Source organism: Microcaecilia unicolor, chromosome 4 (assembly GCF_901765095.1).
Source record: "Microcaecilia unicolor chromosome 4, aMicUni1.1, whole genome shotgun sequence".
Lineage (NCBI taxonomy): Eukaryota > Metazoa > Chordata > Amphibia > Gymnophiona > Siphonopidae > Microcaecilia > Microcaecilia unicolor.
The window spans coordinates 326,863,095-326,887,153 of record NC_044034.1 but is presented as its reverse complement, the minus strand read 5'-3'; the positions used below and the strand labels follow the sequence as shown (position 1 = coordinate 326,887,153).

The window sequence follows — 24,059 nt, the reverse complement described above, 5'->3', positions numbered from 1 at the left end:
AGACCAGGGTTCAAATCCCATTGCAACTCCTTCTGGCCTTGGCCAGGTCACTTAATCCTCCATTGCTTCAGGTACAAACTTAGATTATGAGCCTTTGGACTGCCACTGACTGGAAACACTGGAAATGAGAGCAGTTAAGAACAGGTCAGCTCTATTTAGATTCATTCTCTTGATAGAGGTGCATATAAAATTTCTAAAGGAGACCCACATCTTTCACTTGACCTCTCAACACTCTTCTGTCCCATGGATGACCAAAATATATCAGTGTTAGTCTTCCAGTACATTTTTGGAGCCCTCATACAATTGTCAATCTGCTGTTTATGGTTGCACCTGCCATTCATTGCAGGTTCCCTCATGACTTGATGTAGCAGTTATACTGCTGCAGTTTGGAGTTTAAGCCTCACCCATCCCCCACCACTTGTCCCAAGCATTCATGGCCCATGCCAGTGGCGTAGCCAGAAGACAATATTTGGGTGGGCCAACAGATTGGATGGCAGGGCACTTAGAAAAACCTGTCACCTGATCCACCTGTGCCCCATCCCTGTCCCACTTTTACCCCACTCCCAAGGGTAGCAGTGCAGGCTTTAGTGGCTGCAGACCATGTTGAGGGCTAGGAGAAGTACAAGAGGCTGCACTCTTCATCCCCCATTGATCCACGTTCCACCAACATAGATATGCTTCCCCCAAATGCTCTGCATCCAAAGAATCCCCTGGCCCTCCCCCAAAAGTGGATGCAGAGCTAGTAAATTTACCCGTAAAACTCACCATACAAAAAAAAAAATGTTTCTAGTGTTATCTCGATAACAGGCATATTGAGAAGTAATGCAAAAATCTATCAAAGAAAAAGTCACTCAGAACCTAGAGCAAATCTATCATGCCAGCACTAACACCCAAAACAAGGATCCTACCTATTATATTTTAGGGCCCTAAATATTACAGTGAGGCCCTAAGATATCATTACATCTATCAAGAAAACTGTACAAGCCAAATTACTACAGAAAATTAATGCTAACAGAATACCTCGGCCACGCACACACAGAACACAAATGCCAAATACAGAATAAGTGACCCTAAACATAAATTAAATCAACACCCCCAAGAAGCTAGATCTTGCATGTAGTACAAGACCAGAGAAATAGAAAGAGAGGTCTTTCTTCCTACACCGTGCAAAATATAAAGATAGCATATGCCAGGGATGGTGTTAGGGGGTAAAACTAGGGCAACTCTCCTTGGCCCTCTGGCCAGAAAGAGCCCCAAGCCTGTCAGAAGCTGAAGAAGATGCAGCCTGGTAGTAAGCTCAGGCAGGATGCCCATTTCAAAACTGACATATTCTTATCACAAAATAGAAAAAAATATTATTTGTACCTTTTCTTGTCTGGTCATTTTCTTTTTGAAATCATGTTGATCCCAAGCTCTGGTTTCTGTTTCTCTCTGTCGTCTCTTAACTCACTCACCAAGGTATCCTGTCCATTTGGCATTTCTTCTCTCTGCATGTCCACAACTCATGTTCTTCTATCTCTGTGTCTATCTTCCTCAATGTTCAGCATCTCCCTTTCTCTGTGTCCCTTTATTTCCCTGTCCAGCTTCTTCCCTCTCCTCCTCCCCCATGCCAATGTGTCTCTGTCCTCTCTGACCCCACCCCATCCAGCTTCTCTCCCCCCTTTCAGCATCTGGCTTACTTGCCTGCCTGCCCATTTCCCCTCCCTCCTGCTGTGGGTTCAGTATTTGATCCCCACTTCCTTCATCCCCTTGGTCTGGCATTTCTTTCCCTTCCCTTCCCCCTTCTGTAGGCCTAGCACCTCTTTCCCTTCCCTGCAGCCCCCTCCTCCCACAAGTCCAGCCCCCTCCTCCAACAGCAAATGTAGCACACTTCTCTCTTCCCTGCAGCCCCCCTCCTCCCACAACAAGTCTAGCACACCTTTCCCTTCCCCGAGTCCATCCACTCACTGACAATCCAGCATCCCTCACTGACTTTCCTCCCTCAGTTCCGGGATTGTGGCTGCTTCCTTCTCCTTCCCTTGCCGCCATTGCAGTGCTTGCAGCTTACATTTTCAGGCCGCTTGGCAGCGATTCACACTGCATCACCTTTGAGTGGGCCTCGGGCAAAGTGGGTGGGCCTGGGCCCTCCCAGGACCACCCGTGGAGAGGGTGTATAACATTTTCTGGTATTGCTTCTTGAATCTCTGATAACACGATAAAGACTGACATAACAAGCAGGGCACGTAATCAAGATAGAGCTTGGAGCAGATTTTGAAAAGTCCTTTTATTCAAAAATTGCAGCTGGGAGTACAAAGATATGAAGCATTAATATCTTACTTATTAATCATTTGAGCAGTGAGGTGTGATCTCATTAAAAGATTAATCTGGTTGATTACTAGCCTTAATCACTGTGGCATGTAAAAACACCGTGTAAATTCAGCACATATATCTGGATAATGCTTGCCAAAATGGCACTGGGATAATCCACACAAACCGCAAATTCGATATCCACAATTATGTGTGTGATTGCTGTTATAAAATACTAGTGTAAGCCAGCAATGACACACCTAACTTTAGACACAAGCACTTATGCTAGTTCAGTGGCTGATGTAAATTCTTGCACCTAATTGTTGGTAGTTAGGCGTGTAACTGCTAGTATTCTAGAATCCTCACATGCAAATGATAGACACACCTCTGACCTGCCCATGCCCCTGTCCACACCCCCTTGCAGTCATGCTGTGAATTTTACATGCACAGTTTGTAGAATACTGACTAAGGACAGTTACACGTGGAACTGCAAATCAGTGCCAATTATCACCACTTAATACCTATTAAAGCCAATTATTCGTTGTTAATGCCAGTTAGCAGCCCATTATTAAATTAAGTTACGTGCATAGCTGACCCTATTCTATAACTTGCATGTGCATCTGTCCATGCTCAATGCAAACTCGTTCCCACAAGTTTATAGAATTATGGGTATGAGGGCAATTCTGTAACAGGGCACCTGGTAGGAGCCTGTTCTATACCAAAACATAGGCGCCAACTTTCCTTTCTAGAATGCCAGTCTAACCAGGTATATACATGATTAACATTTAGGCGAAAAAAAGCATAAAAACAGAAAAAATAAGGCAGATAAAAACCATATGGCTTATCCAGTCTGCCCATCAATGCCATCTACTCTCCTTATCACTCTCTTAGAGATCCTATTTATTTATTTATTTGTTACATTTTTATCCCACCTTTTCCCACTTATTAGTAGGCTCAAAGTGGCTTACATAGTTCCGGAGAGGTGGTTACAGACTCCGGTGTAAACAAATACAGTATAGGGGTACTATTACAGTGACAAGTACAGTAAAGAAGTATCGGTAAATAGGTTGGGGTGATTCAGACAAAATGTTAGGGTGTGATTATGCGTCGGGGTTGAAAACTGTCCGTTTCCTGATTAAAATGCCATATTTCATTATTCGTTGTTTATGTCAGATACTGTGGGGTATGCCTTCTTGAACAGGTGAGTTTTAAGGTTTGTTCGGAATTCTAGATGATTATTCGTAGATTTCAGGCGTTTTGGTAGAGAATTCCAGAGCTGTGTGCATATGTAAGATGTGTGCATATGTGCTTGTCCCAAGATCTCTTGAATTCAGATATTGATTTTGTCTCCACCACTTCCACTGGCAGGCCGTTCCATGAATTCACCACCTTTTCCATAATCTATACGTTACGTGCATAGTATCATTTAGATGTGACCATTTACATCAGCTCTATGGCTGGCCTAAGGGCTCATGTATATATTCCCGGTTCTGCCAGTGTATCTATAAAGGAAAGTAGGCACCTGTGTTCCTTTATAGAATAGAATCCTACCAGTTGCCCTGTTATAGAACTGCTCTGATCAAGCCCCATGTAATACATCCTTCAATTTGTGAACTCAGGATTTTACTGAAGATTTTCAGAAAGAAGGTGTGCTTAAAACTGCTGCATGATCCAGGCTCTTTTCCTTCTTCATCTATTACTGAAATAGCTGTATTATAGGAGCCAGGAAGTTTATCCCGCACTTTAATTTGGTCCATTTGGATCATTGAACCCATTTTTTAAAATGTGTTTTTATTTATAAACCCGCCTTTATCCAAGGCAAGTAACAAATAAAGAAACACAATTAAAATAAATTCAAAGGCAACTAAACAAGCACAGATATGCAGCAGAATCACGGTCAAAAGGCACAAGCAAATCATGGCAATTCATAGGTTTGACTTAGCAAATAACGCTTCAGTATCGATTTAAAGGATGTGACATTCTGCTGTGACTTCCATACTAAAGGCAACTTATTCCACTCAATAGGACCAGCTACAGAAAATGTACCAGTCCTTGTAATGAATAGGCACAAATGTCTTAAATTCGGTACAGTTAGGGGTCATGTTTGATATGATGTCTAAGTCTGACTTTGAATGTTTTGCTTAAAACGTCCAGAATCTGTATAGCAAATATAGTGATTTTTGAAACAGCAAAATGTCTATTTTTATTTTTTCGAAAATGGCCACTTCTTAGATGTTTTTATGCTCTGTACGTTTATCTTTTTGGTCCATTTTTGAAAAACAAAAGTCCAAGTGAAAAATGCACAAAATCATTAGGATGTAGGAGGAGCCAGCATTCCTAGTAGGCTGGTCACACAGACATCAAAGTAGAGCAGTGGGGCACGCTAGGTGCCACTGCTGTGGACTTCATATAACAGGTCCTAGGTACATATCTCACTGCTACCACCTTCCTGCTTATAATCGAAAGAGAAAAACGCCTATATTCCGACCTAAATCAGGACATGGACGTCTTTCTCACGCGGGTGCCTAAATCGGTATAATCGAAAGCCGATTTTGGGCGTTTCCAACTGCACTCCGTTGCAGGAACGAATTAATTTTAGTTTAGTTGGTGCTGCGCGGGACCCATGCAGAGAGGAAAAATCGGAAGAAAAAAAAAACAACAAGCACTGGGAAAGTAAGGGGGGGTCACGCCTTTATTCCTCCAGTGCTCATCTGGTCATTTAGAGCACTTTTTGTGAAATAGTTGCTACTAAATCAGCTCTAGCTCAAAAACTTACTTTTAGTCCTGGATGGTTTGGTTTTGTTCCATTATGGCAGAAAAATGTCCAAGTGTTAGGTAAGCCCAAATCCCGCCCCCAACGTGTCCTCTTGTGATTTGGGCATACTGCAGACAAATTGCATAGATGAACATCTGCAAAATAGGTTTTGAATATACCGATTTGGATGTTTTGAGAAGGAATTCAACCAAATGCTGCTTTATGACACTTTTTGGATGCTTATGTCTCTCAAAAATGAGCTCCTAAGTGTACAAGCACTTACTGAATGCAATTGCCTTTGTGCCACAGGAAGCCAGCGCAGTTGTTGAAGCAAAGGAAAAGATGTGCTCAAATTTTGAAAATCCATACAAGTGCATCGCAGAATTCTGTACTATCTGTAGTGTTTTCTTGAAGCAAGCTGTCATCAGATCAATGAAGTTACTTAATTGTCAGCCAGACTAAACTGTCCTGTCCATCTATACCTGGAATTAATCCTAGAAAGTGGTAGTAGAGCAGGTTAATTTGAAGACAGAGTATTTATGTATTTGTTTTTTTCTCACAACTTTTTCAGCAATAGCTCAAAGTGAGTTACATTCAGGTACACTGGCGTTTCCCTGTCCATGGAGGGTTCATAATCTAAGGGGCCCTTTTACCAAGCTGCTGGAAAATAGACCCCGCACTGGCGACGGAGGCTGTTTTTCCCGCATGCCAGGGCCTTTTTACTGCAGCGGGTAAAAAAAAAACCCAGCACACATGGCCGTGCAATAAGAGATTTATTACCGCATGGCCATGCTACGGAGCCCTTTCCGCCATCCATTGAGGTGGCGATAAAAGCTGCAACACTAACCCGGTGGTATTTGGGCAGCGGGCAGCAATACCTGATTACCACCAGGTTACCGCTGCGCAAGCCATTTCCGGGGATTTTATTTTTTCCCTGGAAATGGTGCGCACTCAGGGCAGGACTACCGCCAGCGGCCATATTGGGCCAATGATAGTCACGAAAGAGCGAGCAGTAAGCCCGCGTTGGGCTTACCGCCATTCTGTGAAAGGGCCCCTAAGTTTGAACCTGAGGCAATGGAGGGCTAAGTGACTTGCCCAAGATCACAAGGAGCAACAGTGAGATTTGAACTTAGCTACCTCTGGATGCCGAGACCGGTGCTCTAACCACTAGACCCCTCCTGTCCTGCCTTATTTCATTGGAATCCAATGAGATTTGTACTAAATTCAAAGCCTAGCAAATGTGAGCTCTGGTGATCATATAAAAAAAGGGTTTGGTTTACAAAGATTCCCCCCACATCTAATTGGCTTTAGAGATCTGGGACCTTGCTATAATTTTTAGTAAATGTTAATGAGAAATGAAGCTTACAGTATGTATATTCAAGGGAGTAGAACATTTGGGAAGTTTCTGTACCCAGAGTAGGAAAAGGGTGTCTGCTAATCCAAAGTTACATTCAGCAATATTTAGTGATCACTAACCTAAGACCAAATCCTCCCCGCTATGGGTGCATGGGCATACGAGAAGACCAACCATGACCCGTTGAGTAAAGCACTAGCAGCAAGCAGCAGTTGGATTTTGACTCTGCAGCTCTTGATTGCAAATACCGGGCCAGGTTGTGCCAGGTATTTGCACTGAGAAGTTAACAAAGATCCATTCTAGCTTCCACATTGCTCAGCACTGCTGCCTTTCTTGAAACAGAATTCAGCTTTGTTTTGTCTCCCCCCTCCCCCCCCAATATTCCCCAATCATGACTTCCTTATTCTAGCCAAAACCCAGCCGTCCCTTGCAATAGGAGGAGGGGATAGAGGGAGAGAAGAGGTGGGTAGAATTATAAGTGACTGTCATTTTGATCAAATACATTGTAAAACTGTCCTGCTTACAATGTGAAAGTGATTAGAAGCACACAAATGAGCCTTAATTAAAGATGCCATTGAAAAGATAACAATGATTTGTGAGTGTTTGCTAATAGATTTGAATAGTGCGTGTGTCTTGTTTCACCGGCGGTGTTCACGCTGATTTGATTGCATATTGTAAAGGAATGCCATATAATTATTTTTATTTGTATGCACCATTTCTTTTATTACCAGCTCTATTAAGATGTTTATAAGGAATCATCGTCTCCACTCTGGTTAATTACCGCGTAGGAGCAGTGTTCTGCGAAAGTAGTGTCGGCCATTATATGCCACAGTTATGCCTCCTTAAAGAAATGTATGGAGACGACAGGCAAGAAGGTACTGCCGAGCAGTTTAGCATTAGTTCCTGGGGCTCCGTGAATATTCCTCATGCATGATTCTGTAGAAGATAACACTTGAATCTGGTTAAAGCCTGACTTCTTATTTTGGATTTATAATCTGCCTATCCGCAGGACCATCTATTAAGGATTATGGGAGTCCTGCAGATTAGCTCATCTAATCGCCCCATAGACCTGGCTCATTTGCACTTGGAGTTATCTGTGAATGTGGTGGTTTGAGAGACCAGGGTACAAATTACTATGATACTCCTGTGGCCTTGGGTGAGCCACTTAACCCTCCATTTTCTCAGGTACAAATTTAGGGGCCCTTTTACAAAACTGCGTTAGGTGCTGCTACTGTGCGTCTGACGTAGCTTAAATGGCGCATTATAGGACAGGCTCAGGCATCCTGCGTAACTGCCAAATTAGCAGGCGCTAAAAAATATATAGATATTTTTGGGGAGAGGGAGTGTCATAAGGGCAGAGAGTGGGCATTCCAGTGCTCACATGATCATTTATTTTAGGGCCATGCTATAATGGCAACACTTGATCAACACTTGATCATTTTACGGCTGCAGCAAAAATGGCCATAGCACACCGCAAAAAGCTGTGCAAGCTTTTACCAAGCTGCCACTTTTTGCTGCAACTTAATAAAAGGATCCCTTAGCTTATAAGCCCTCTGGGGACGGAAATACCCACTTCACCTGAATGTAACTCACCTTGAACTACTACTGGAAAGAAATGAGCTAAATTTTAAAATAAAAATCCAATTTCTACCGATACGCAGATAGAAATTGCTTTATCCTGTCAGTGGCATAGATTTATTGATTTATTTGTTACATTTGTACCCCACATTTTCCCACCTATTTGCCGGCTCAATGTAGCTTACACAGTACCGTCAAGGCGTTCGCCAAGTTGGTTGAGAACAAATACAAGGTTGTATAGTGATCGAATGAGGTAGTTGTGAAGGTCAGGAGGGATGAAGATTGTATGTTGTCCTGTACGATCATTGGTCATGCTGTGTTGCTGGGCAAAGGAGTTTACGTAGGATTGTTGGGGTAGGCCTTTTTGAATAGGTTGTTTTTAGTGATTTTCTGAAGTTCAGGTGGTTATGGATTGTTTTCAAAGCACACACACAGTAAAACTCTAGGGTAACACATCCATGCTGGAATGCTGGAATTAATTATACGTCTCTGGAAACTTTAGTAACTGCTTTGGTTATCCACAGCAGTGGTTAGAACTGCTGCCTTTTACGCTCACGAAAATATGTCCATTTTGAGACTGAAGCCCCATTCCATCTCTATGTAGTGAAATCCTGTGTTCATTAGAATAATAAGTATGCACAGAAAAGGGCAGGATATTCAGCTGGCAGAGAGCAACACGCTTGCAGTCCAGTCCTGGCGTTAAACCTGGTAATTCAATGCTGGGCCGTATCTGGTGACCAACATTGAATATACAGGTTTGTTATGGCCGCTGAAAGGTTAACAGGCTATGCTGATATGCAGCACTAACCGGTTAAATTTTTAAGCAGCCTATTTTGACAGCTCAACATTGCCAGTTTGGCGCTGAATATACGTGCCTAACCAGCTATGTTGCACGATATAGCCGATTAGCGGCTAGCTGCTAATCAAGATATTCAGCAGGAGGTAAGCATTTATCTCCCGCTGAATATCCATGGTTAGGTGCTTAAATCTAGTTTCAAATATCGGGGGAGGGGGAGACAGTAGGGCATCAGCCCCACTTTCAGCTCTTGCAATGAGGTTTGAGTGCTAATCTTGGGTGCATGAATCTGACAGGTGATGTGGGCCCCAGCTGTGGACTGGATACAGATTTCCTTGTGTCTGATTCAGCTGCCTTCAGGTTGGTTGAAGTAATGGTTCCTAACTTTCCTTTCCTGGAATCTCCAATAGACCAATATGGGTGTTTCCTCAAAGACCTAGTCAGCATGCCACTGTATGGGTCTTGCCAGTTTTGAGAGATTACCCCCAATTGCTACCATTTTTGTATAAGGTGAACTGTAGTCCAAATCCAGGGGCCCTTTTGCAAAGGCACACTGAAAAATGGCCTGCAGTAGTGTAGACGCATTTTTGGGGCATGCGCAGAATCATTTTTCAGCACACCTGTAAAAAAATGCCTTTTTAACATTTTTGCCGAAAATGGATGTGTAGCAAAATGAAAATTGCCTTGCATCCATTTTGGGTCTGAGACCTTACCGCCAGACATTGACCTAGCGGTAAGGTGTCACGCGGTAACCGGGCAGTAATAGTCTACACATGTAAAAGGCCAATTTCTGCCAGATTAGTGCCCTCGCACCAGAAAATAAAAATATTTTCTGGTGCGTGTAGCGGACATGCATCAAAAATTAATTTACCGCAAGGATCACATGGTAGCCAGGCGATAACTCAAAATTGATGTGCGTTGGACGCGCATAGGCGCCTACGCGGCTTAATAAAAAGGCCCCTTAGTAAGCTATTGTGGAGAATTAAATCAATGCCACTACCTACTCATGTATACAACTTTTTTTTTTTAAGTAAACAGGGTTATATCAGAATTGGCTTTGATGCAGTGCCTAGCATTCAGAAATCACATCCTTCCTTCACTTTTGCCCAAATTACCAAAAAGATCTCGGTTTGCTTTGCTTAATACTGCTTTGCTTTGTTTAATATTTAATAAATGTTTGTTTTCTGCCTCTTGGATGCAGTCAGATTGTTAAGGAGAGAACAGAGCAGTGCTGTGAAGCAAAGCAAAGGCAGTGAAGTGAATTGTGCTGGTGTAACTTAAGCACCCAAAACAGGCAAGGACAAAGCAGCCCTTGGGAAGAAGATAGCCTCGCCTGCTACTTTTTTCCTTTTAATTAGAGAACAACGCCGGGTACCTGATGGTAAAGATAGTAAAATGTAAGGCAAGTTACATTCCCAGGAAGAAAGCTAGAGAAATCTCAGTCAGGTTTCTTTCTTAGGGGCCCTTTTACTAATGCTTAGTGCATGCTAACAGATGGCATCTGCAAAGTGCCACGTGGCCCATAGTTATAAAATGGGATGCAAAACATCTTGCGCATGCTGATGTCCATTAGTGAAAGGGCCACTTATTTATTTTAAAATTTAAACTACAACTGCCCAATATTCGGCGCTATTTAACTGGCCAGGAATGGCTCCTGGGCGCTTAAATAACGGTTAACTGGCTATCCGTGAATATTCATCGGGAGATGGCCAATTATCTCCTGCTGAATATTCCTGGTCAGCGCTTAGCGGCTAACGAGTTATACTGCATAAGAACATAAGAATAGCTGTACTGGGTCACACCAATGGTCCATATTAGCCCAGGATCCTGTTTCCAAAAGTGGCCAATCCAGGTCACAAGTACCTGGCAGAAACCCAAATAGTGGCAACATTCCAGAATCCCAAATAGCAACATTCCATGCTACCAATCCCAGGGCAGGCAGTGGCTTCCCCATGTCTGTCTCAATCGCAGACTATGGACTTTTCCTCCATGAACTTGCCCAAACTTTTTTAAAACCAAGGTACGCTAACCACTGTTACTACATTCTCCAAGGAAGAGTTCCAGAGCTTAACTATTCGTTGAGTGAAAACATATTTCTTCCTATTTGTTTTAAAAGTATTTCCATGTAACTTCCTTGAGTGTTCCCTAGTCTTTGTACATTTGGAATGGGTAAAAAATATAACCAGCTATCCACTAATGTTCAGAACATCGCCAGCTAAGTTTGCTGGCAAAAATTAAACTGGATATTCAATGCCAGTCACTGGAAATGGCCCAGCATTGAATATCAAGTCTCACCGCCAACCACCAGAGTTAGCCGGGCTGTCTCCCGCGGTCTGAATATCGGCCTCTATCTGTTTAGCGGTAGGACTTGCTGAATGTACAGCAGTAATAGCAATCATTGCAATCCACATATATTCAGTATCCCTGTATATAATTATTCATTTAAACACCTGAACCAGCCCCTGCTGCAGAAAATGGGCCTGTCTCTTTTCACTTCAGGCAATTTACTTGGGTATTTTAAACCAATGTCAGATCCACAGAGCTTAGAATAGACCTTGCTTTATAGTTTTAATGCCTTTTTTTTTATTATAGCTTTATCTGTCAACCCGTTTGACATTTTAAATTATCTTCTGTCTGCCTGCACACTAGCACATCATTCAACACTTCTGTGCAAGGAAGGTGTTAAAGTTAGAATGAACTGTTAAGTAATTAAGAATGAAAATGAAAAAAAAATGAGTAAGTTTTCTCTCTGTCCTGACTACCTTAGCAGGAAGGGACAAGAAATGCAGTTTTACCCCTTAAATCTTAAATAGCAAGTTAAATACTTTTAGCAATACTTGGGTTATAACATATAGATTCCCTCCGGTGGTCATCTGGTCATTTAGGGCATATTTTTGTGGCTTGGTCGTTAAAAAAAAAAAGGACCAAGTAAAGTCATCCAAGTGTTCATCAGGGACGCCCTTCTTTTTTCCATTATCGGCCGAGGATGCCCATGTGTTAAGCACGCCCCAGTCCCGCCTTCGCTATGCTTCCAACATGCCCCCATGAACTTTGGTTGTCCCCACGAGAGAAAGCAGTTGAGGATGCCCAAAATCGGCTTTTGATTATGCCGATTTGGGCGATCCTGGGAGAATGACGCCCAGCTCCCGATTTGTGTCTAAAGATGGGCGCCCTTCTCTTTCGAAAATAAGCCTGATAATGTTTAAATCTGACTTTGGATGTTTTGCTCAAAATGTCTCAAATTCATGTAGCGAAAATAGCGATTTTAGAAACAGAAAAACATTTAATGTGAGGAAGTACAAAGTGATGCATGTGGGAAAGTGGAACCCAAACTATAATTACGTGATGCAAGGTTCCACATTAGGAGTCACCAATTAGGAAAACGATCTAAGTGTGATCATTGATAATATGTTGAAACCCTCAGCTCAGTGTGTGGCGGTGGCTAAGAAAGCAAATAGAATGTTAGGTATTGTTAGGAAAGGAATTGGAAACAAAAATGAGGATATTATAATTCTTTTGTTTACTATATTGTTTACTGTATACTGAACACTTCCACCATAAGTTATTACTAATTAATGTTAGCTAATCTTTTGATAGCATAGTGTTAAATGTAAACCGCTTAGAACTTGTCGGTAAAGCAGGTTATAAATGCCATTAAATTTGTATTGCTCCTTGATGCAACCACATCTCGAATATTGTGCGCAATTCTGGTCACCACATCTAAAAAAAGATATAATAGAATTAGAAAAGGTACAGAGAAGGGCGATGAAGATGATAACATAGTAACGTGGAGGGGCATAATCGAAAGGGGCACCCAAGTTTTCCTGAGGACGTCCTCGCAGGACGTCCCAGAGAAGGGGCAGGGAAACCCGTATTATCGAAACAAGATGGGCATCCATCTTTCGTTTTGATAATATGGTTGGGGATGCCCAAATCGCGAAATTTAGGTCGACCTTAGAGATGGTCGTCCTTAGAGATGGTTGTCCCCGGTTTTCGGTGATAATGGAAACCAAGGACGCCCATCTCAGAAACGACCAAATGCAAGCCCTTTGGTCGTGGGAGGAGCCAGCATTTGTAGTGCACTGGTCCCTCTGACATGCTAAGACACCAACCGGGCACCCTAGGGGGCACTGCAGTGGACTTCAGAAATTGCTTCCCAGGTGCATAGCTCCCTTACTTTGTGTGCTAAGCCCCCCAACCCCCCCCCCCCCACAAACCCACTCCCCACAACTGTACACCACTACTATAGCCCTTATGGGTGAAAGGGGGCACCTAGATGTGGGTACAATGGGTTTCTGGTGGGTTTTGAAGGGCTCACATTTACCAACACAAGTGTAACAGATGGGGGGATGGGCCTGGGTTCGCATGCCTGAAGTGCACTGCACCCACTAAAACTGCTCCAGGGACCTGCATACTGTTGTCATGGAGCTGGGTATGATATTTGAGGCTGGCATAGAGGCTGGAAAAAATATATTTTTTAATTTTTTTTGAGGGTGGGAGGTGGTTAGTGATCACTGGGAGAGTAAGGGGAGGTCATCTCCGATTCCCTCCAGTGGGTATCTCGTCATTTAGGGCACATTTTTATGGCTTGGTCGTAAGAAAAACAGGACCAGGTAAAGTCGTCCAAGTGCTCGTCAGGGATGCCCTTTTTTTCCATTATGGGTCGAGGACGTCCATGTTTTAGGCACGCCCCAGTCCCGCCTTCACTATGCCTCCGACACGCCCACATGAACTTTGGTCGTCCCCATGACGGAAAGTAGTTGAGGACGCCCAAAATCAGCTTTCGATTATGCCGATTTAGGCGACCCTGTGAGAAGGACGCCCATCTTTCGAAAATAAGCCTGATAGTAACATAGTAGATGACAGCAATGAAAGACCTGCCCGGTCCATCCAGTCTGCCCAACAAGATAAACTCATATGTGCTACTTTATGTGTATACACAGTGGTGTGCTGGAGCGGGCTCTCACAGGCTCGCGAGAGCCGTTTGTTAAGTTTTTAAGAATTTTGGGAGCCGGTTGTTAAAGTAGGCCTCCCCATGGCTACTTTAACAACTGACTCCCAAAATGTGGGCTTGGGCCCCTCTTGAATTCTCTTTTACTTTGCTGGCAGTGATGCTGGCCCCACCAGTTAAGTAAATAGACTGCTGCTGCTCCCTGCTCCTTGTTTCTGACTCTGAGCATCAGGCTGGGACTTTTCATGCAAGCACAAGAAGGTTCCATCATGCTGCTCAGAGCCAGAAACAAGCAGAGAATGGTGGCAGTCCATTTATTGGCTGGTGGGGCTCGGCAAAGTTATGCCTAGCGTGCCCGCACAAGGGAGGGGAGAGAGAGGCATGTATTGCCCCCTCCCCCCAAATTTTAGGGCTGGGTATGCCCGGAGAGAGAGCCCGTTGTTAAAAATTTACCAGCACACCCCTGTGTATACATGACCTTGATTTGTATCTGCCATTTTGAGAGCACAGACTGTAGAAGTCTGCCCAGCAATAGCCCTGCCTCCCACCACCGGTGCTGTCACCAAATCTCTGCTAAGCTTCTGAGGATCCATTACTTCTGAACAGGATTCCTTTATGTTTATCCCATGAATTTTTGAATTCCGTTACCATTTTCATTTCCACCACCTCCCACGGGAAGGCATTCCAAGTATCCACCATTCTCTCCGAGAAAAAATACTTCCTGACATTTTTCTTGATTCTGCCCCCCTTAAATCTTATTTCATGTCTTCAAGTTCTACCGCCTTCCCAGCTCCGGAAAAGGTTAGTTTGCAGATTAATACCTTTCAAATATTTGAACGTCTGTATCATATCACCCCTGTTTCTCCTTTCCTCCAGGGTTTACATGTTCAGGTCCGCAAGTCTCTCCTCATACGTCTTGTAACGCAAATCCCATACCATTTTTGTAGCTTTTCTTTGCACCGCTTCAATTCTTTTTACAGCTTTAGCAAGATACGTCCTCCAAAACTGAACACAATATTCCAGGTGGGGCCTCACCAATGACTTGCACAGGGGAATCAACACCTCCTTTCTTCTGCTGGTCACACCTCTCTCTATACAGCCTAGCAATATTCTGGCTACGGCCACCACCTTGTCACACTGTTTCGTCGCCTTCAGACCCTCAGATACTATCGCCCCTAGATCCCTCTCTCCGTCTATACATATCAGACTCTCACTGCCTAACACATACGTCTCCCGTGGATTTCTACTTCCTATTTTCATCACTTTGCATTTCTTCGCATTGAATTTTAATTGCCAAACCTTAGACCATTCTTTTGGCTTGTGCAGACCCTTTTTCATGTTTTCCACTTCCTCCGGGGTGTCAACTCTGTTACAAATCTTGGTATCATCCGCAAAAAGGCAAACTTTACCTTCTAACCCTTCAGCATTGTCACTCACAAATATATTGAACAGAATCGGCACCAGCACCGATCCCTGAGGCACTCCACTACTCACCTTTCCCTCATCTGAGCAAATTCCATTAACCACCACCCTCTGTCTTCTGTCCATCAACCAGTTCCTAATCCAGTTCACCACGTCAGGTCCTATCTTCAGCCTGTCAAGTTTGTTCAAGAGTCTCCTGTGGGGAACCATGTCAAAAGCTTTGCTGAAATCTAAGTAGATTACGTCAATAGCACGTCCATGATTCAATTCTCCAGTCACCCAGTCAAAGGGGATGAGATGACTTCCCTATGAGGAAAGGCGAAAGTGTCTAGGGCTGTTCAGCTTGGAGAAAAGACGGCTGAGGGGAGATATGATAGAGGTCTATAAAATAATGAGTGGAGTGGAACAGCTACTGAAAACTGATCTATTCAAGAAAGCATACCATTAACATTCAACCTCAACACTAAATAATAAAACCACACATGATCTAGAAAAATCGAAGTCATATCACATGACTGACTAACCTCTTTCACTTTAACCCTATGTTGAATATGGCTTCTCTACAGCCGATGATCTAATGTATATTACAATCCTATCTATCACGCAGGAACCAATACACACTACCACAATATACCCTTCTTTACCATGTATGTATGCAACGTAATGAAATGCCGGTTGTACTCTTCTTTTGTATTCTTTTGCAATCCTCTTTATCATGTACGTGTACACCTTAATGTAATGCTCTTTGTACTCAGTTACTCGGAAATGGCAACCGCCACTACGGCAAATGTAAGCCACATTGAGCCTGCAAATCTGTGGGGAAATGTGGGATACAAATGCTACAAATAAAATAGACGTGAATCGCTTGTTTACTCTTTCCAAAAATACTAGGATTAGGGAGCATGCAATGAAGTAGTAAATTTAAAACAAATTGGAGACAATATTTCTTCAGTCAATGTGTAATTAAACTATGGAATTTGCCAGAGAATGTAGTAAAAGCAGTTTGCTTAGTGGGGTTTAAAAAAAGTTTGGATAATTTCCTAAAAGAAAAGTCCATAAGCCATTATTAAGATGGACTTGGGAAAAATCCACTGCTTATTTCTAGGGTAATCAGCATAAAATATATGGTTCTGTTTTGGGATCTTGGATATAACAAAAGAGAGGGAACGAAGTACAAACTAAAGTCCAGACCAAAAAAATAAAACAGCACCATGGGCCTTTAAAAATGGAACACAGTTCTTTAATGAATGAGCCTTGACAAATAGACCCGACACGGGCCGTGTTTCGGTGACTAGCACCTGCGTCGGGGTCACAGTGATGACGTGGAAAACTTTGGGAATAACTCGAATATATTCCTCTACAATATATTATTCCTTACCCCACGTCTCATATAGTAAAAGCTACAAAGCACCAAGGCACTTTCACTTTCTGTATCCAAACGGCGAGCAGGAGCCTCTCCTGTCTGCTTAAATCACCTGTTGCCACCCAACCACTGATAATCAGTAGCTCTAAAGCAGGGACTACCGCTGAATGTTGCCATTGATTGACTCCCAAAAAAGTGGGCCAATCAGGGGCAGTGCTGGGAAGGAGCTGGGGCTTATGCGGGTGCCGGCAATATTCAGTGGGGTATCGAGAGCAGGAGCGAACATACCTCACACCTGCAAGTACCACAAGAAGTAGCTGGCAGCCATTTTGAGGAAGCTGTCGCTAGGGGAAGGAGCAAAGGGGGTTCACTCTTGCCCTTGATGCACCTGGGGGGGGGGGGGGCTTATCCTTACCAGGAGGTGGCGGATGGGGATGGGAGGAGGATGCTGACCGGGGAGGGCTTTTGTTGGGGGGTGCCGCCACACATCGGGGGGGGGGGGGGGGTGGAGGCAGGTGGGCGGCCTGCAGACCTCGTCATGAGGGGTAAGAAGGGGGAAGAGAACTTTTATTTATACGGGTCCCGGCCCAATATTCAGCCAAGGCCCACATAACTTTATTATGTGGGTCCCGGCTGTGAATCGGCTTGGCCTGCATAAGCTCCGGCAGCCAGTCTGCCCTCATTTAGCCCTTGATATTCAGTGCTGGTGCTCAGACATGGTCCAGCACTGAATATTGAGGGCTAAACTAGCCAGTGATGATAGGTGTTAAAATAAAATGCTCACGACTGCCTACTGAATATTGTGTGTGTGTGTGTGGGGGGGGGGGGGGGGGGGGTTCTGTCCAGTATCTCATGTGTCACAGTCTTCAGGAAAAATTCAGTTGCTGCATTTAGGGACATTTGTAAATCCTCTTTGCCAACTATCCTTGTGGTTTAAGTCTTTGAAACAACCTGACCATGAGCTTAACTTGTCAGTAGTGATAGAAGAGCTACAGAGATTGCTGAGTGGGGAGAGGTAGAGTGAGCATATGTGGCTTTTTCTTCTTTTCACAGCATCAATTTCATTTCATTTGCTATACATTATTACGTATTGTGTTGACATTATAAGTAGTATACTATGTGCCATACTTTGTATTGTTATTTGATTATTTTTACTGCTGCAATTGTATATGTGTCACATTTGATCTATTCTTACTGTACACTGCCTTGAGTGAATTCTTTCAAAAAGGCGGTAAATAAATCCTAATAAATAAATAAATAATATACCTCACCCTGACATTTTTTTTCACCTGCTCTTCCTTTCTGCATTGACGCCTTGCTTTGTTACTGTAGCTAGAGTCCTCTGCTTTGCACATGCCCTGAATCAAGCTCTCCATCCATCTCACAATTAGCTTTTCTTATTTAAAGTCTACAGCTGGAAGCAACCGAGGTTCTTCTAAGCCCTGAAGTTAGTTGTGGGCCTCTGGATGTGGCCTTGACCACACCTACAGCCTTGACGATACCACACTGTGCCGAGGTTAACGCAGAACACTGGACCTACAGATTGAAAAGGAGAACGCAGCAAGGAAAGTGGGAGGTAAGTTAGATTCCCATACAACTTGTTGAATTTTGCCAGTTGAAGGGTTTGAGATGTACATGCTCAGGTAGGCTGAGCTCCCTTGGAGACCCAGGAAAAAAAATCATTCATTCCAGTATTATTCTATGGTGTGTTTACTTCAGCGGCTGATGTGAATAGCACAAAAGATGTACAAAAGTATCACACATTCCATGGGGGCAAAATATTAGGAACCCTTTTTCCTACTGCATCACTCTATGTGTAGAGGCCAAATTTTATAATACCTAAATAGTTTATAGCTTATGAAAAATATTGCTATACTGCTCTAACTGACAGGCAGAACAGAGAAGTGTACAGAATAATGAAAAAGGAGGAAAAGGAAGGAAACCCCTTTGCTCCTTCCCCTAGCGACATAATATAAATAATATATGTTCATGTTGGACATAACCTAACCTACTCTTCCCCTTGACCCCCAATATGTCTATCAAATCTGATCATTAGCTTTTCTTAACCTCACTTTGTATCTGTTCTTGCCGGTATTGGCGACTGCCAATACTGCACTATGTAAGCCACATTGGGCCTGCAAATACGTGGGAAAATGTGGGATACAGATGCAACAAATAAATAAACTATATTGTGAAGAGGATAGTGGCAGGTAAGAGCTAAAAAGAAAACATGAAAGAGAGGGAAACACTTAAAAACAAACTACAATGGTTAAAATACAGCAAAACAGGCACCACAGGTGAACTGTGGCTAGTTTGAGATATCATAGTTCTGATTAAACAGCCAAGTGTGGATTTTTTAGACACCATATATATATATATAATCTCTCCCTATCCAGCACTGACTGCCTTACCTAGATATTAACTCTCGTGTTTACTAAGCCACGCGGCAATGCCAACACATCCCATTCAAAGTGAATGAGCTACAGTGGGGGAAATAAGTATTTGATCCCTTGCTGATTTTGTAAGTTTGCCCACTGACAAAGACATGAGCAGCCCATAATTGAAGGGTAGGTTATTGGTAACAGTGAGAGATAGCACATCACAAATTAAATCCGGAAAATCACATTGTGGAAAGTATTCCCCTCAAAATGGCCGCCCGGAAATGCAAACTTACCACACAGCCATTTTTTCCCACCTTTTTACTGGCCGTAAAAGGGGATTGTGTGTATGGCAAAAGCTCACGCTACCACTAGCACAAGTCTCCTGTTACTGCAGTTTAGTAAGAGGAGCCCTAACTGTGGTATATCAAATGTAAATAAGCATAAACAAAAGTTGACCTTCTGTTTTCTGTGGCACATTTCTTTCCACAGGACTTGATGTCAACAGAAGATGAAACTGCTTCTTGTTACTGTCTGCTAGACCCCTATGTTTGTCACATTCTCCTGGACAGTTTTGGGACTTATGCTTTAACCGGCGAACCCCTCATGGACTGTGCTGTGAAGCAAGTGAAGCTGGCGGTCTTTGGCTGCATGTCCTGCAACTCACTGGACTACAACCTGAGGGTGTATTGTGTGGATAATACACCTAATGCATTTCAGGTTAGTGAAGGCCATCACATTATATTGCCGAGCTCAGTAAATGTTGTCCGGCCAATATTCAAAATGAGTTAACTGGTTGGGAATGACCGCCAACCAATTGTCTCGCTTGTTCGCAGCTATCCTTTCGTTTTCAGCAGCCGAAGCCCAGACAGTGTCTGGAATTGAATATCTGGTTTTAGTGCTGGCAATGGACAAAAAAAATGCTGTCCGACACCGGCTGAAAATCAGGGGGTATAAATTTTGAAAGCATAGCACTCAATATATTCATGAACGTCTTAGATGAGGCATAACTTAAACATACAATACAATACAACCCACAAAATTCCAATAATTAGTACTTGCAGATTTCAAAAACAAAGAAACTAGACATTTCTAGGATTTATAGTAGAACGAAACAAAATAACATATTAGCTATATAATACATATCGTTACACCTAAAAGATCTGATTTAGCATTAGGTATCAACCCCTGAATATTTAACACTATTTAACCAGTCAGCAATGGTCACTGACTGCTTAAATAGCGTTTAACTGGCTAACCGCGAATATTCAATGGGAGATAACCAGTTATCTCTGCTGAATATTCACAGTTACCACATAGCGACTGACTGGCTGTATTTTGCAATATAGCCATATATTGGTTAGCACCGATATTCAGCGCTGGGTTTAGCGGGTAAATAGGACCACATAAATAGCAGAACCTATCTTTAACCATTAGGAACTTAAGCGGTTAGCGTGGAATATCAGCTTAACCAGTTAAGTTCCGGCGGCCAAAAATGAACCTGGAAATTCAGTGCTGATCGGTGGATACGATGGGGTATTGAATTTCCAGGTTCAATGCCAGTGGCGGGCTTTAACTGTGCTGCCCGCCACCGGCTGAATATCAGTCCTATGTCTTTAAGGGGCCCTTTTACTAAAGTGCGCTAAGCCCTCATATTGTCTTAGCGCACAATAATTTCCCTCTTTGCACATGCTAATTGCATGCTATTTATTTTTTTGAAATACTTTTTGGGAAGGTGCGTGACATGAACGGGAAAGGACGAGGAAACGCTAACTGGCTAGTGTGTTCACATCAGCGTGCTCTAACTGGTTAATACAGAATCCCTTAGTGCCTGCTAAATAGGAGGCAGTAAGTTCTCCCCTGTTAATTATTTGCAGTTGCCATGTGCTAATGACAACATTTTATTTAGGAGATGCTAAGGACTCTCATATTAAGTCAGTGATATTTACTTAGAGTGCGCTAATGTCCACGTGCAGGTTTAATAGCGCTTCCATGCCCATTCTCTGCCCCTGACACACCAAAATATATAAATAAATACAAAGTGGCTACCACGTGGAAATGCCTTATCCCAGTGGTGTAGCTACAGGTGGACCTTGGTGGACACAGGCCCGCCCATTCTTGGCTCAGGCCCACCCAGCGGCGGAACCCCACATCAACTTCTCTCCTCCTCCGTGGCACCCTGGCATCTGCCTGCTCATCGCTGAACCCCTTCACTCCACGGTGTACCTTACAGGTATCTCCGGCGCCTGCAGTGATCCATTATTTCTGCCTAAGCCAGCCCCGCAGGCTTCCATTGCCCTTGCTGATGTCATTTCCTCCTTCCTATCTGGTGGGATCCAGCTGATGGAAGCCTGTGGGGCCGGTGCAGGCAGCAATAATGGATCACTGCAGGCGCCGGGGATGCCTCTTCTCCTCTTTCCTCTACACGTTAATTGATTTGTTTGCTTTATTTTTTATCTACTACATTGTAAGCTCTTTGAGCAGGGACTGTCTTCTATGTTTGTGCTGCGCTGCATACACTTTGTAGCGCTATAGAAATGCTAAATAGTAGTCGTAGTAGTAGCAAGGTACATCGAGGAGAGACGGGGTTCAGGAATGGCCAGGCAGATGCCAAGACACCGCAGGGCAGGTGCAGGCAGCAATAATTGATCACTGCAGGTATCAGGGATGCCTGTAAGGGACGGGGTTCAGCGATGGGCAGGCAGATCCCGAGATGCCAGGGAGGAGGAGATATATTGATGAAGTAGGTGAAACAAAACCCTATATATTTTTTAGATCTTTGGGGGGGGGGGGCATAGTATGGAAGGATCCATCTAAGTTAACTCTAGGTCCATCCAAAATACTAGGTCTGGCTACGCCACTGCCATAACCTGTGTTAGGCCATTAAGCCCAGGATTCAATATAGCTTGACTTAAAGTTCTGCACTCAAATGCAGTCATATTCTGGATTTGCGCATGCAACTTAATTATTTAACAAGCCAGTCGGCACAGATAATTGCCACTTAACAAGCAATTATTGTCACTAATTAGCATGAATTAGAATTTACGCTCAGAACTATCTAAGCGTATTCTAACGTGATGTGTGTAAATTCTAAGTCACATAAGGGGGCATGGCCATGGGTGTGGAATGGGTGGGCCGTGGGTGTTTCTAAAATCTATGCGTGTTGGTATAGAATCCACCCTGTCCACACGTAATTTAGGCGTCAGCATTTACACCAAGTTTTACTTGGCTTAAATGCCCGTGACTAAATGTAGTCACACGGATATGCGCTCAGCATATTCTATAAACCGTGTGAACATTTAGGAACCGATTTTTTAGGTGTGATATTATATAGGATCTAGTCCTAAGTGTGCATTAGCTCTTAACACAGTATAGTAAAAGGGCCTTAATGTGAGATGCCAAAAATGTCTTATTTTTTTCTTTCATTTTAAATACAAAGAAATACTTTAAAAACTGGCTTTTTCTTCTCTCTTGTGAGAAATGCTTCTGTGCCCTCTTTTTTCTTGGAGCAGCTTAACCTGTAGTCCATTAAGGTGGATTTTCTCAGCATCTGAGCATCATTACAGCAAGGAGCTTTATCTAAAATTCTTGGAGCTTTTAAAAAATGATTTTTGCTTTGTTGGTTTTAATCGGCTTGAAATGGGTGAACGCTTTGGGTCTCTTCAGGGGTCGCCTTGGCCCGTTATCTGATTTTTCTCCCTGGGCCAGATGGTCAAGCTGAGAATTATATTGCACAGGTTTTTCTAAAGATAAAGAACATTGTGATATCTCTGGCACACAATGGCAACCGCATGACGTGTTTCTTGCTGGGACGGGGGGGGGGGGGGGGGGGAAGGGACATCTACAATACTCCTCCTGATGCTATCAGGAATATCTTGTGTTGGGGGTGCACATAGTAAGAAGGGATGAGAGAGGCAGGGAGAAAATCTGTTGTAGTAGCAATCCAACATGGATACCCAGAACCAGGGCTTTTTTTGAGGGGGTACTTGGGGGTACTGAGTACCGGCACCTTTTTCATTGTCTGCTAAAATTGACCCATGGTTCCCAAGTTTTAATGAAAGAGCTCAGGCTCTACACACCAATTCTACCTTGTCATAGTTTCTGTGACTGGTTGCAGGGGGCCTGGATATTATGGGGTGGGTCCCTCAGTGATCACCCCACTCTTGAAGAGTGGCCACTCATTTGAGTACCAGCACCTTTTTTGCTTGAAAAAGCGCACTGCCCAGAACTGAAACAGCGACAACCCAGGCCATGAAAAGGAGGCAAATGCAATGCAAAAAGAGGAGAGATGGACAAATGGCCTCCCACAGAAATCCAGAAGACACACTCAGTAGTCGATAAAACAATGACTTTTATTGGTTTGGACTCATGATATAAAAGGACTTGACACGGACTCATGTTTTGGTTCCAGAGCACCTGTGTCAGGAGTCATACAATCTTATAAGAATCCTATCTAGAGAATGTCACTAGGACAAAGTTTGTCCCTATCCCCACCCTGTTCCGCGGGCTCTGTCTCAGTCCCCGCCCATCCCTGTAGGTCTGTCCTCATCTTTAAAAGCGTCGAACACTTAATGATTTTGTATTTAAATCTTTTAATTAAAGTATAAAAAGGAACAATTTTCTGTGCAACTGTTGTTTATAAATCACAAATAGAAAACAATAATAACAACAATCAACTATAATAACCCCCTCCCCACACCACCACCCTCTACCCTTTAAACCTCAACTTCTACTACCTCAGCTTGCATCACCATCTATGCCCCAGAACACCAGTGGACCTATCGGGAGGTGCAGATGCAGAGACAAAACGAGCTGGATTGTTGGGATGTGTACGATGCAAATGCTTTTAGTTTATTTTCAGTTTGTTTGGGCTTTTTCACAATTTTCAGAACTTTTTTTTGGTTCATGTCACACATTTGTTGTAATAAAAAAATTGTTAACATGCTTTAAAACCTTCCAATGCACACCAACCCCCCCCCCCCCCCCAAATCAGTATAGGTCACCCACATTTTGCACATTAGGTGCTAACAATCAAATTGTCGGAGTAAACAATCACATAATTAGCAGTAATTAGGAGTTACGTATGGATCTGCCCTACGCCCTATTCTAAAACATGCGTGCCTAAATTTCATAGCACACAACTCCAAAGGGGACGTAGCCATGAGAGTGGCGTGGT

The 24,059-nt window shown here is 43.3% G+C and overlaps 1 protein-coding gene across 1 annotated transcript in view; it reads left to right on the top strand.

The window, feature by feature from the left end:
- UNC5D (unc-5 netrin receptor D) overlaps positions 1–24,059 on the top strand; it is a 794,061-nt gene that overhangs the window by 705,781 nt on the left and 64,221 nt on the right. The window contains 2 exon segments of the mRNA XM_030201960.1: positions 17,913–18,081; positions 19,376–19,603. Coding sequence (XP_030057820.1) covers positions 17,913–18,081; positions 19,376–19,603 — 397 coding nt within the window.